This window comes from Mustelus asterias, chromosome 6, assembly GCF_964213995.1.
Source record: "Mustelus asterias chromosome 6, sMusAst1.hap1.1, whole genome shotgun sequence".
NCBI lineage: Eukaryota > Metazoa > Chordata > Chondrichthyes > Carcharhiniformes > Triakidae > Mustelus > Mustelus asterias.
Genome location: NC_135806.1, coordinates 146,003,718 through 146,018,046, shown reverse-complemented (window position 1 = coordinate 146,018,046; position 14,329 = coordinate 146,003,718). Strand labels below are relative to the sequence as shown.

General features: G+C 49.9%; 1 protein-coding gene across 9 annotated transcripts in view; it reads right to left on the bottom strand.

Moving 5' to 3' along the window:
* The window catches only part of LOC144495195 (ciliogenesis and planar polarity effector 1-like), a 216,085-nt gene that overhangs the window by 75,024 nt on the left and 126,732 nt on the right, over positions 1 to 14,329 (bottom strand). For 5 of the 9 annotated variants that reach the window (XM_078215234.1, XM_078215228.1, XM_078215231.1 and 2 more), the window contains 3 exons: positions 12,482 to 12,542; positions 10,567 to 10,722; positions 317 to 394 (listed from right to left, as the gene is read on the bottom strand). In XM_078215234.1, coding sequence (XP_078071360.1) covers positions 317 to 394; positions 10,567 to 10,722; positions 12,482 to 12,542 — 295 coding nt within the window. The remainder of the gene's footprint in view (positions 1 to 316; positions 395 to 10,566; positions 10,723 to 12,481; positions 12,543 to 14,329) is intronic. The other 4 variants (XM_078215235.1, XM_078215236.1, XM_078215229.1 and 1 more) reach the window with 3 other exon arrangements.

Sequence of the window (14,329 nt, the reverse complement as noted above, 5' to 3'; positions counted from 1 at the left end):
ATTCACAAATGGATAATTAAATTAATGATAGTCATAGAGTTATTAAAGCACAGATTAAGGCCATTCAGCCCATCAAATGTGCTTATTTGTGCCTCTCTGATGGTTTGTGACCTCAGCTGTCTCCTATCCCAGTAGAGAGAGCCTCTCCTCAGTCAATAGAGGCAATATAAGTGGGCTGGGGATCGAGTGACATCTGCTTGTACATGTCCTGGAACATGGTCTCCGCTTGTTGAGGTAGACATTCTGTACAAGGCTTCACTCACCTACTGACAACTGAACCACAGAATGACAGAAAGCAAAAGGTGAAAGGTCAAACCTGCAGCAGCTGCGACTGGGTGATTATTCCTGATCTCAGACAGGGTGAGGTTTCCAGCGTCTTTGTCAGATTGAGTAGCTTCAGAAGATCAAAAAGTACAGCAGTGAGTAAAACACCCAGCACCAAGAATGGGTGAGAGAGGGACAGAGGAAGGGAAGGAGAGAGGGACAGAGGAAGGGAAGGAGAGAGGGACAGAGGAAGGGAAGGAGAGAGGGACAGAGGAAGAGAAGGAGAGAGGGACAGAGGAAGGGAAGGAGAGAGGGACAGAGGAAGGGAAGGAGAGAGGGACAGAGGAAGAGAAGGAGAGAGGGACAGAGGAAGGGAGGCATGGAGGGAGAAACACAGAATATCCAGACATTGTGAGTAAAAGCATCAGTAGCCAGTCAGAGAGAGAGCAATAAAGTGAGACAGCTCGTAACGCGGGAAAGCACAAAACGACAGTAACTCTAACCCTCGCCCTAACGCAGCATCAAATTCCACGGGGCCATTGTCTGGGTCACCTCAAACTGAACGATTCACTGTTTCTCTCTCCACAGATAATGCCCGACCTGCTGAGTTTTTTCAGCATTTCCTATTTCTGTTCCCGATTTCCATTTGCAGTATTTTGTTTTTGAATGGCTGTTTTCTAACCAGCTCAGCTGACCACGGGTCAGTGCGACACACGGGGGCAGTACAACTGAGGCTGAGATTATCCATGAAGGCCCCACCTTCTCAACCTTGTCCCTCGCCTCAGGTTAATCACCACCAGTCAGCTCTCAAAGAGGACAGCGGCCTGTGGCCAGCTGGGAATACAGCAATTTACCCTAACTTTACCTATTAGAGCTGAGGCTCATTCTTGTGCCTTGCGCTTGTGCTGTGTGTCTGTGCTGTGTGTCTGTGCCGTGTGTATGTGCCCTGTGTATGTGCCATGTGTTTGTGTCGTGTGTTTGTGCCCTGTGTCTGTGCCCTGTGTTTGTGTCGTGTGTTTGTGCCCTGTGTATGTGCCGTGTGTTTGCGTCGTGTGTTTGTGCCCTGTGTTTGTGCCCTGTGTATGTGCCGTGTGTTTGCGCCGTGTGTTTGCACCGTGTGTTTGCACCGTGTATTTGCGCCCTGTGTCTGTGCCCTGTGTTTGTGTCGTGTGTTTGTGCCCTGTGTCTGTGCCCTGTGTTTGTGTCGTGTGTTTGTGCCCTGTGTATGTGCCATGTGTTTGCGCCGTGTGTTTGTGCCCTGTGTCTGTGCCCTGTGTTTGTGTCGTGTGTTTGTGCCCTGTGTCTGTGCCCTGTGTTTGTGTCGTGTGTATGTGCCCTGTGTTTGTGCCCTGTGTATGTGCCGTGTGTTTGCGCCGTGTGTTTGCACCGTGTATTTGCGCCCTGTGTCTGTGCCCTGTGTATGTGCCATGTGTTTGCACCGTGTGTTTGTGCCCTGTGTCTGTGCCCTGTGTATGTGCCGTGTGTTTGCGCAGTGTGTCTGTGCCCTGTGTCTGTGCCCTGTGTATGTGCCCTGTGTATGTGCCCTGTGTATGTGCCGTCTGTTTGTGCCGTGTATGCGCCGTGTGTATGCGCCATGTGTTTGCGCCATGTGAAAAAAGAACAATACAGCACAGGAACAGGCCCTTCGGCCCTCCAAACCCACGCCGCTCCCTGGTCCAAACTAGACCATTCTTTTGTATCCCTCCATTCCCACTCCGTTCATGTGGCTATCTAGATAAGTCTTAAACGTTCCCAGTGTGTCCGCCTCCGCCACCTTGCCCGGCAGCGCATTCCAGGCCCCCACCGCCCTCTGCGTAAAATACGTCCTTCTGATATCTGTGTTAAACCTCCCCCCCCCCTCACCTTGAACCTATGACCCCTCGTGAACGTCACCACCGATCTGGGAAAAAGCTTCCCACCGTTCACCCTATCTATGCCTTTCATAATTTTATACACCTCTATTAAGTCACCCCTCATCCTCCGTCTTTCCAGTGAGAACAACCCCAGTTTACCCAATCTCTCCTCAGAACTAAGCCCTTCCATACCAGGCAACATCCTGGTAAACCTCCTCTGCACTCTCTCTAAAGCCTCCACTGGGCGCAGTATTCCAAATGCGGCCGAACCAATGTTCTATACAACTGCAGTCATGATGTGGAGATGCCGGCGTTGGACTGGGGTAAACACAGTAAGAAGTTTAACAACACCAGGTTAAAGTCCAACAGGTTTATTTGGTAGCAAAAGCCACGGCTTTGCTACCAAATGAACCTGTTGGACTTTAACCTGGTGTTGTTAAACTTCTTACTATACAACTGCAACATCAGACCCCAACTTTTATACTCTATGCCCCGTCCTATAAAGGCAAGCATGCCATATGCCTTCTTCACTACCTTCTCCACCTGTGACGTCACCTTCAAGGATCTGTGGACTTGCATACCCAGGTCCCTCTGCGTATCTACACCCTTTATGGTTCTGCCATTTATCATATAGCTCCCCCCTACGTTAGTTCTACCAAAATGCATCACTTCGCATTTATCAGGATTGAACTCCATCTGCCATTTCTTTGCCCAAATTTCCAGCCTATCTATATCCTTCTGTAGCCTCTGACAATGTTCCTCACTATCTGCAAGTCCAGCCATTTTCGTGTCGTCCACAAACTTACTGATCACCCCAGTTACACCTTCTTCCAAATCGTTTGTATAAATCACAAACAGCAGAGGTCTATCTTCATCTACACACGTAGTTACCTCCTCAAAGAATTCAAACAGATTTGTGAGGCAAGACTTACCCTTCACAAATCCGTGTTGACTATCCCGGATTAAGCTGTATCTTTCCAAATGGTCATAAATCCTATCCCTCAGGACCTTTTCCATTAACTTACCGACCACCGAAGTAGGACTAACTGGCCTATAATGACTCGGGTCATTCCTATTTCCTTTCTTGAACAGAGGAACAACATTCTCCAGTCCTCTGGCACTATCCCCGTGATGTGGAGATGCCGGCGTTGGACTGGGGTAAGCACAGTAAGAAGTCTCACAACACCAGGTTAAAGTCCAACAGGTTTATTTGGTAGCAAATACCATAAGCTTTCGGAGCACAGCTCCTTCGTCAGATGGAGTGGTTATCTGTTCTCAAACAGTGCAAACAGGCACAGAAATCAAATTACAGAATACTGATTAGAATGCAAATCTCTACAGCCAGCCAGGTCTTAAATGTACAGACAATGTGGGTGGAGGGAGCATTCAACACAGGTTAAAGACATGTGTATTGTCTCCAGACAGAACAGCGAGTGAGATTCTGCAAGTCCAGGAGGCAAGCTGTGGGGGTTACTGATAATGTGATATAAATCCAACATCCCGGTTTAGGCCGTCCTCATGTGTGCGGAACTTGGCTATCAGTTTCTGCTCAGCGACTCTGTGCTGTCGTGTGTCGTGAAGGCCGCCTTGGAGAACGCTTACCTGAAGATCCAAGGCTGAATGCCCGTGACTGCTGAAGTGCTCCCCCACAGGAAGACAACTGTCTTGCCTGGTGATTGTCGAGCGGTGTTCATTCATCCGTTGTCGTAGCGTCTGCATGGTTTCCCCAATGGACCATGCCTCGGGACATCCTTTCTTGCAGCGTATCAGGTAGACAACGTTGGCCGAGTTGCAAGAGTATGTACCGTGTACCTGGTAGATGGTGTTCTCACGTGAGATGATGGCATCCGTGTCGATGATCCGGCACGTCTTGCAGAGGTTGCTGTGGCAGGGTTGTGTGGTGTCGTGGTCACTGTTCTCCTGAAGGCTGGGTAGTTTGCTGCGGACAATGGTCTGTTTGAGGTTGCGTGGTTGTTTGAAGGCAAGAAGTGGGGGTGTGGGGATGGCCTTGGCGAGATGTTCGTCTTCATCAATGACATGTTGAAGGCTCCGGAGGAGATGCCGTAGCTTCTCCGCTCCGGGGAAGTACTGGACGACGAAGGGTACTCTGTCCACCGTGTCCCGTGTTTGTCTTCTGAGGAGGTCGGTGCGGTTTTTCGCTGTGGCGCGTCGGAACTGTTGATCGATGAGTCGACGCCATATCCTGTTCTTATGAGGGCATCTTTCAGCGTCTGGAGGTGTCTGTTGCGATCCTCCTCATCCGAGCAGATCCTGTGTATACGGAGGGCTTGTCCGTAGGGGATGGCTTCTTTAACGTGTTTAGGGTGGAAGCTGGAGAAGTGGAGCATCGTGAGGTTACCTGTGGGCTTGCGGTACAGTGAGGTGCTGAGGTGACCGTCCTTAATGGAGATGCGTGTGTCCAAGAATGCAACCGATTCCAGAGAGTAGTCTATGGTGAGTCTGATGGCGGGATGGAACTTGTTGATGTCATCATATAGTTGTTTCAGTGATTGTTCACCATGAGTCCAAAGGAAGAAAATGTCATCGATGTATCTAGTGTATAGCATTGGTTGAAGGTCCTGTGCGGTGAAGAAGTCTTGTTCGAACCTGTGCATGAAGATGTTGGCATATTGAGGTGTGAATTTTGTCCCCATGGCTGTTCCGTGTGTCTGGATGAAGAACTGGTTGTTGAAGGTGAAGATATTGTGGTCCAGGATGAAGCGGATGAGTTGTAAAATTGCATCTGGAAACTGGCAGTTGACGGCATTGAGTACTGAGGCCATTGCAGCAATGCCATCATCGTGGGGGATGCTGGTGTAGAGTGCCGAGACATCCATTGTGACAAGGAGTGCTCCTGGTTCAACTGCTCCATGTGTGTTGAGTTTCTGTAGGAAGTCCGTAGTGTCGCGACAAAAGCTGGGGGTTCTTTGTACAATGGGTTTCAAGATGCCCTCGACATAGCCGGAGAGGTTCTTGCACAGCGTTCCGTTTCTTGAAACGATGGGATGGCCGGGTGTGTTTGCCTTGTGTATTTTTGGGAGGCAGTAGAGATCTCCAACGCGTGGAGTACGTGGGATGAGAGCATGGAGGGTGCTCTGAAGGTCCGGATCAAAGGTTTTGATCAGGGTGTTGAGTTGACGGGTGTGTTCTTTGGTCGGATCTGTGGGTAACTGTCTGTAGTGTTCCCCGTTGTTCAGTTGTCGGTACACTTCTTTGCAGTAATCCGTTCTGTTCAGGATGACAATGGCCCCTCCTTTGTCTGCTGGTTTGATGACAATGTTGCGGTTGGTCTTGAGAGCGTGGATGGCGTTGCGCTGTGCTTGGGTGATGTTCGGTGCTGTCTTGTGAGTGCGGCTGATGAATTTGGTGTTGACGCACCTCCTGATGGCTTGGGCATACATGTCAAGTCGAGGGCAGCGACCTTCCGGAGGGGTCCAATTCGACTCTTTCCTCTTCGGTTGCACTGCGGGTCTCTCTGTCTGCTGTTCCGGTTCATTAGCTGTCTCATTGTGTTCGCTGTTGGCCTCTTGGGGTTTGTGGAAGAACTCCCGCAGCCTCATTCGCCTGATGAATTCCTCTGTGTCCGCTGCGAGACTGATGGGGTCTATTTTGGTAGTGGGGTACCTACTCTTGCAACTCGGCCAACGTTGTCTACCTGATACGCTGCAAGAAAGGATGTCCCGAGGCATGGTACATTGGGGAAACCATGCAGACGCTACGACAACGGATGAATGAACACCGCTCGACAATCACCAGGCAAGACTGTTCTCTTCCTGTGGGGGAGCACTTCAGCAGTCACAGGCATTCAGCCTTGGATCTTCAGGTAAGCGTTCTCCAAGGCGGCCTTCACGACACACGACAGCGCAGAGTCGCTGAGCAGAAACTGATAGCCAAGTTCCGCACACATGAGGACGGCCTCAACCGGGATGTTGGATTTATGTCACATTATCAGTAACCCCCACAGCTTGCCTCCTGGGCTTGCAGAATTTCACTAGCTGTTCTGTCTGGAGACAATACACATCTCTTTAACCTGTGTTGAATGCTCCCTCCACCCACATTATCTGTACACTTAAGACCTGGCTGGCTGTAGAGATTTGCATTCTAATCAGTATTCTGTAATTTGATTTCTGTGTCTGTTTGCACTGTTTGAGAACAGATATGATGTGGAGATGCCGGCGTTGGACTGGGGTAAACACAGTAAGAAGTTTAACAACACCAGATTAAAGTCCAACAGGTTTATTTGGTAGCAAAAGCCACACAAGCTTTCGGAGCTGCAAGCCCCTTCTTCAGGTGAGTGGGAATTCTGTTCACAAACAGAGCATATAAAGACACGGACTCAATTTACATGAATAATGGTTGGAATGCGAATACTTACAACTAATCAAGTCTTTAAGAAACAAAACAATGTGAGTGGAGAGAGCATCAAGACAGGCTACAAAGATGTGTACTGTCTCCAGACAAGACAGCCAGTGAAACTCTGTGGGGGTTACAAATAGTGTGACATGAACCCAATATCCCGGTTGAGGCCGTCCTCGTGTGTGCGGAACTTGGCTATCAGTTTCTGCTCAGCGACTCTGCGCTGTCGTGTGTCGCGAAGGCCGCCTTGGAGAACGCTTACCCGAATATCAGAGGCCGAATGCCCGTGACCGCTGAAGTGCTCCCCAACAGGAAGAGAACAGTCTTGCCTGGTGATTGTCGAGCGGTGTTCATTCATCCGTTGTCGCAGCGTCTGCATAGTTCTTCTGACTGTACTATCCCCGTGGACAGTGAGAACCCAAAGATCAAAGCCAAAGGCTCTGCAATCTCCTCCCTTGCCTCCCAAAGAATCCAAGGATATATATCCCATCTGGCCCAGGGGGCTTATCGACCCTGCAAACTATGCAGACGCTGCGACAACGGATGAATGAACACCGCTCGACAATCACCAGGCAAGACTGTTCTCTTTCCTGTTGGGGAGCACTTCAGCGGTCACGGGCATTCGGCCTCTGATATTCGGGTAAGCGTTCTCCAAGGTGGCCTTCGCGACACACGACGGCGCAGAGTCGCTGAGCAGAAACTGATAGCCAAGTTCCGCACACACGAGGACGGCCTCAACCGGGATATTGGGTTCATGTCACACTATCTGTAACCCCCACAGAGTTTCACTGGCTGTCTTGTCTGGAGACAATACACATCTTTTTAGCTTGTCTTGATGCTCTCTCCACTCACATTGTTTTGTTTCTTAAAGACTTGATTAGTTGTAAGTATTCGTATTCCAACCATTATTCATGTAAATTGAGTCTGTGTCTTTATATGCTCTGTTTGTGAACAGAATTCCCACTCACCTGAAGAAGGGGCTTGCAGCTCCGAAAGCTTGTGTGGCTTTTGCTACCAAATAAACCTGTTGGACTTTAACCTGGTGTTGTTAAACTTCTTACTGAGAACAGATAACCACTCCATCTGACGAAGGAGCTGTGCTCCGAAAGCTTATGGTATTTGCTACCAAATAAACCTGTTGGACTTTAACCTGGTGTTGTGAGACTTCTTACTGAACTATCCCCGTGGACAGTGAGAACCCAAAGATCAAAGCCAAAGGCTCTGCAATCTCCTCCCTTGCCTCCCAAAGAATCCAAGGATATATATCCCATCTGGCCCAGGGGGCTTATCGACCCCCAGACTTTTCAAAATTGCTAATACATCTTCCCTCAGAACATCTACCTCCTCCAGCCTATCAGCCTGTATCACACTCTCATCGTCAAAAACATGGCCCCTCTCCTTGGTGAACACTGAAGAAAAGTATTCATTCATCGCCTCTCCTATCTCTTCTGACTCCATGCGCAAGTTCCCACTACTGTCCTTGACCAGTCCTAACCTCACCCTGGTCATTCTTTTACTTCTCACATAAGAGTAAAAAGCCTTGGGGTTTTCCTTGATCTGACCCGCCAAGGACTTCTCATGTCCCCTCCTAGCTCTCCTCAGCCTTTTTTTCAGCTCATTCCTTGCTAACTTGTAACCCTCAATGGACCCAACTGAACCTTGTTTTCTCATCCTTACATACGCTTCCTTCTTCCTCTTGACAAGACATTCAACCTCTTTTGTGAACCATGGTTCCCTCACTCGGCCATTTCCTCCCTGCCTGACAGGGACATACCTATCAAGGACACGCAGTATTTGTTCCTTGAACAAGACCATAAGACCATAAGACATAGGAGCGGAAGTAAGGCCATTCGGCCCATCGAGTCCACTCCACCATTCAATCATGGTTGATTTCAACTCCATTTACCCGCTCTCTCCCCATAGCCCTTAATTCCTCGCGAAATCAAGAATTTATCAATTTCTGTCTTGAAGACGCTCAACGTCTCGGCCTCCACAGCCCTCTGTGGCAATGAATTCCACAGACCCACCACTCTCTGGCTGAAGAAATTTCTCCTCATCTCTGTTCTAAAGTGACTCCCTTTTATTCTAAGGCTGTGCCCCCGCGTCCTAGTCTCCCCTGTTAATGGAAACAACTTCCCTACGTCCATCCTATCTAAGCCGTTCATTATCTTGTAAGTTTCTATCAGATCTCCCCTCAACCTCCTAAACTCCAATGAATATAATCCCACGATCCTCAGACGTTCATCGTATGTCAGGCCTACCATTCCTGGGATCATCCGTGTGAATCTCCGCTGGACCCGCTCCAGTGCCAGTATGTCCTTCCTGAGGTGTGGGGCCCAAAATTGCTCACAGTACTCCAAATGGGGCCTAACCAGTGCTTTATAAAGCCTCAGAAGTACATCCCTGCTTTTGTATTCCAAGCCTCTTGAGATAAATGACAACATTACATTTGCTTTCTTAATTACGGACTCAACCTGCAAGTTTACCTTTAGAGAATCCTGGACTAGGACTCCCAAGTCCCTTTGCACTTTAGCATTATGAATTTTGTCACCGTTTAGAAAATAGTCCATGCCTCTATTCTTTTTTCCAAAGTGTACGACCTCGCACTTGCCCACGTTGAATTTCATCAGCCACTTCTTTTCAGCTCATTCCTTGCTAACTTGTAACCCTCAATGGACCCAACTGCTCCACTTTTCATTAGTCCCTTTCCCTGACAGTTTCTGTTCCCATCTTATGCTCCCTAATTCCTGCCTAATCGCATCATAATTACCTCTCCCCCAATTGTAAACCTTGCCCTGCCGTCCGGCCCTATCCCTCTCCATTGCAATAACAAAAGACACCGAATTGTGGTCACTATCTCCAAAGTGCTCTCCCACAAACAAATCTAACACTTGGCCCGGTTCATTTCCCATTACCAAATCCAATGTGGCCTCACCCCTTGTCGGCCCATCCACATATTGTGTCAGGAAACCCTCCCGCACACACTGCACAAAAACTGTGTGTACGTGCCGTGTGTACGTGCAGTGTGTTTGCGCCATGTGTATGTGTCGTGTGTATGTGCCGTGTATTGTGCCGTGTGTTTGTGCTGTGTGTATGTGCCGTGTGTATGCGCAGTCTCAGAACCACTAATTATTGAATCCTTCTCCTAACATTTAACCCTGCTTCTCTCTCAGTCTGGACCCCCCGGAGCCAAAACGATCGCTCTCTGTGTTCCGCCGTGTCCTTTATAATTTCCAGCCCTCGATCAAACCAGATTGAATCGCCAGTCACACAGCTGCAGCGTTTCCCATTGTAGACCCCTTACCAGCTCTGTGGGTGTTCAGGCTGCTATCTATCACCTGTACAATGGCCCTGGTGGATGGGCAAAGGTGTTTATTTTCTACTTAAATACGGGGCCAATGCTGAACCTGGGCCAAGCACCAGCTCACCGCCTAGTCCCACATTCCCAGGGTACAGCAGGCCGGCAGTGAAGGAACAACTTCCAGTTCCTTGGGATTGAGGGAAAGTTAGCCAGGGAACCTGCTCCTGAAAGCTGGAAGTATATCTCGTCAGGCTGAGCAGTGATTTCCCCGGAAGTGGAATAGCTAACTGGCATCCACTGCCGAGATTCAGTTTTGGTGATTTGGGTGGGGATTGGGTGATTTGGATGAGGATTAGGTGATTTGGATGGGGATTGGGTGATTTGGACGGGGATTGGGTGATTTGGATGGGGATTGGGGGATTTGGATGGGGATTGGGGGATTTGGATGGGGATTGGGGGATTTGGATGGGGATTGGGTGATTTGGATGGGGATTGGGTGATTTGGATGGGGATTGGGGGATTTGGACGGGGATTGGGTGATTTGGACGGGGATTGGGTGATTTGGATGGGGATTGGGTGATTTGGATGGGGATTGGGGGATTTGGATGGGGATTGGGGGATTTGGATGGGGATTGGGTGATTTGGATGGGGATTGGGGGATTTGGATGGGGATTGGGTGATTTGGATGGGGATTGGGTGATTTGGACGGGGATTGGGTGTAGCTCAGCAAGGACCCAATGGCTCCAGCAGTGCAGAGTCGGAATTCAGGAGCACAGAGAGTTGGTGCCTTACCTGAGGCTGGGTCGCACAGCGGCTCAGGAAGTTGTTCAGTATTGGTGCCGACATCCTTCCTTTCCTCAGCATTCTTCTTGGTCGAGGCAAAACAATGCAACTCTGCAGATGTTGCAAACAGGCCAATTTGGCCTTGCAGCCGGGAACCACACAGAGCTGCAGAGAATTCAGAACATCACCGTTACTTGTCATTTATATTAATGGTTTGGATGTGAATATAGGAGGCATGGTTAGTAAGTTTGCAGATGACACCAAGATTGGTGGCATAGTGGACAATGAAGAAAGTTATCTCCGATTGCAACGGGATCTTGATCAATTGGGCCAGTGGGCTGACGAATGGCAGATGGAGTTTAATTTAGATAAATGTGATGCATTTTGGGAGATTGAACCAGGGCAGGACTTACTTAGTTAATGGTAGGGCGTTAGGGAGAGTTACAGAACAAAGAGATCTAGGGGTACATGTTCATAGCTCCTTGAAAGTGGAGTCACAGGTGGACAGATTGGTGAAGAAGGCATTCGGCATGCTTGGTTTCATTGGTCAGAACTTTGAATACAGGAGTTGGGACATCTTGTTGAAGTTGTACAAGACATTGGTAAGGCCACACTTGGAATACTGTGTACAGTTCTGGTCGCCCTATTTAGAAAGGATATTACTAAACTATAAAGAGTGCAGAAAAGATTTACTAGGATGCTACTGGGACCTGATGGATTGAGTTATAAGGAGAGGGTGGATAGACTGGGACTTTTTTCTCTGGAGCGCAGAAGGCTGAAGGATGATCTTATAGAGGTCTATAAAATAATGAGGGGCACAGATCAGCTGGATAGTCAATATCTTTTCCCAAAGGTAGGGGAGTCTAAAACTAGAGGGCATAGGTTTAAGGTGAGAGGGGAGAGATACAAAAGTGTCCAGAGGGGCAATTTTTCCACACAGAGGGTGGTGAGTGTCTGGAACAAGCTGGAACAAGATAGTAGTAGAGGCGGGTACAATTTTGTCTTTTAAAAAGCATTTAGGCAGTTACATGGGTAAGATAGGTATAGAGGGATATGGACCAAATGCGGGCAATTGGGATGAGCTTAGGGGTTTTAAAAAAAAAAGGGCGGCATGGACCAGTTGGGCCGAAGGGCCTGTTTCCATGCTGTGAACCTCTATGATTCTATGAGTCTATTAGTCACATCTTCAGGAACATGTAAAGGACTGGGGGAGAGGGTCAAGCAATACAACAAGAGGGGGTAACAACGGGGAGGGGGTAACAACGGGGAGGGGGTATCAGCGGGGAGGGGGTAACAGCGGGGAGGGGGTAACAACGGGGAGGGGGTAACAGCGGGGAGGGGGTAACAGCGGGGAGGGGGTAACAGCGGGGAGGGGGTAACAGCGGGGAGGGGGTAACAGCGGGGAGGGGGTAACAGCGGGGAGGGGGTAACAGCGGGGAGGGGGTAACGGCGGGGAGGGGGTAACGGCGGGGAGGGAGTAACAGCGGGGAGGGGGTAACAGCGGGGAGGGGGTAACAGCGGGGAGGGGGTAACAGCGGGGAGGGGGTAATGGCGGGGGGGGGGGCAACAGCAGCTCGGGGATGGAGAGGGCACAGGAAGCCAAAGGGAGGGGGTCAGGGAGGATGCAGGAATGGGAAGGAAGAGGACATTATAATAGGACAGGCTGGAAAGAATGAGGGCAGAGAGGAGCGAGAGGAGAGGATGGGGAAGGGAAGGGGAGGATGGGATAGGGTGGGGATAGTGTGAGAAGAAGGAAGGGTGGCGATGGAGGAGAGAGGAGAGGAGAGGGGGAAAGAAGGCAGGTAGGTTCAGGTCGAGGCTGTCAGACTGGGGGCAGCGAAGTGGCAGTTTGTTCAATAATCTCCAGAATTTACAGAGTAACAAAGTCACACCAAGCTCTGAGGAGCAGGTTCCTAATACTCACCCAGCAGGGGGGCAAAATTATCTGAAGTATTGGCCACCTCTGGAACATCCGCAGGCTCCTGCTATGAAACACAATGTTAGGCACCTCGACCTGACCAGAAAGCCACCATTTCCCCCGATCTCCCAGCCCACCTCCCCAAACCCCATCCCCTCCGATAATATTGCCCACATCCCTGAAATCGGTCCAGGCAGCCTTTGCTTCCACTCTGTCTATCACTAACAGAGTGCTAACTATGTTGTCGGGAGCTCTGGGAAGTAGCTGTGATGCTGCTGCCTCTCTCACACGCTCAGACTTACTCTCCTTCCAAACCTGCCATCACGACCATCTAGAGGAGCAACAGATACCTGGGAACACCTGACCTGGAAGTTCCCCTCCAGTCACTCACCACCCTGACTTGGAAATATATCGCTGTTCCTTCACTGTCGCTGGGTCAAAATCCTGGAACTCCCTCCCTAACAGCACAGTGGGTGCACCTACACCTCAGGGACTGCAGCGGTTCCAGAAGGCAGCTCACCGTCACCCTCTCAACAGGGAGGGAGTTGTTAAGCTGCTCCTTGTGCAGTGTTCATACAGACAGTGATGTAACAATTCTCTGATTCAAACTACGGTTGCACAATAAATGCTGATCTTGCCAATGAAGCTCAGAACCCAAGAGGGAATTTAAAAGAAAAGCTGCCTCTGGGTCTCTGTCATCACTAACCCACTGCTGACAGCAAAGCTGTCCCCATTCCTTTGGTTAAAAGCTACAGTGTTGTCACAGACTTGTCAGGAGGGCAGGACTGAGGGACGGTTCCTGCAGCTGGTGAAAGGACTCTGGCCAAACGGTCTTCCTTCCCATGTGGTCAGTGTGTGGTTAATATCAGAAACGGGTCACCCTGGCTGTGATAGCCTCCCACCCTCCAACCATGCCAAATCATCAAGTCAGTGAGAGACCATCACACAGGATACAGGAGGGCTGCCCTCAGTTACAGCACACATTCCAAATCCATCCCTTTTGGGAGAAATCTGGACCGCGATTTTCCCAAAATAATTCCAAGTGCCCAAAGGGTGAATAAACGGAGGTGCCAGTTTTTTGAGTGAACGGAGTTCTGATCATTTACGGCACTCTGTGCAATGCTCCCTCCACCCCGCCCCCCCCACGATGGCCATCAGGTGGTTCACGCCAGTAGAGGGGGAAGGGGGGGGGGAGGGCAGAGCCGAATCCCGTTGGAGAGGCGGCAGCAGCGTGCTCGGGGGGCCATTGGGCATGTGCCAATCTCCCAGTGACCAGCCCCGATCCCATATCAGCCCCCACCCCCCCGCCTCCTACCTGTCCCCCCGGATCTGGCTCCATCCCCATCTAGCCCCACCATCCATGAGGCCCCATTAAGGTAGATAAATCCCCAGGGCTGGATGGGATCGATCCCAGGTTTCTGCAGGAAGCAAGGGGAGAAATAGCCAGGGTCTTAACAGATACCTTCACATCCTCTTTGACCACAGCCGAGGTTCCAGAGGACGGAGAATAGCCAGTGTTGTTCCCTTGTTTAAGAAAGGAAGCAGGGATAATCCAGCAAATTATAGGCAGGTGAGCCTGACATCAGTGGTGGGGAAGCTTTTGGAGAAGATGCTGAGGGACAGGATAGACACACATTTGGAGGAAAATGGACTAGTTAGTGACAGGCAGCATGGTTTTGTACGGGGAAGGTCATGTCTCAGCAACTTGATTGAGTTTTTTGAAGAAGTGACAAAGATAATTGATGAGGGAAGGGCAGTGGATGTAGTTTATATGGACTTTGGTAAGGTGTTTGACAAGGTCCCACGTGGCAGACTGGTACAAAAACTAAAATCACATGGGATTCAGGGTGGGCT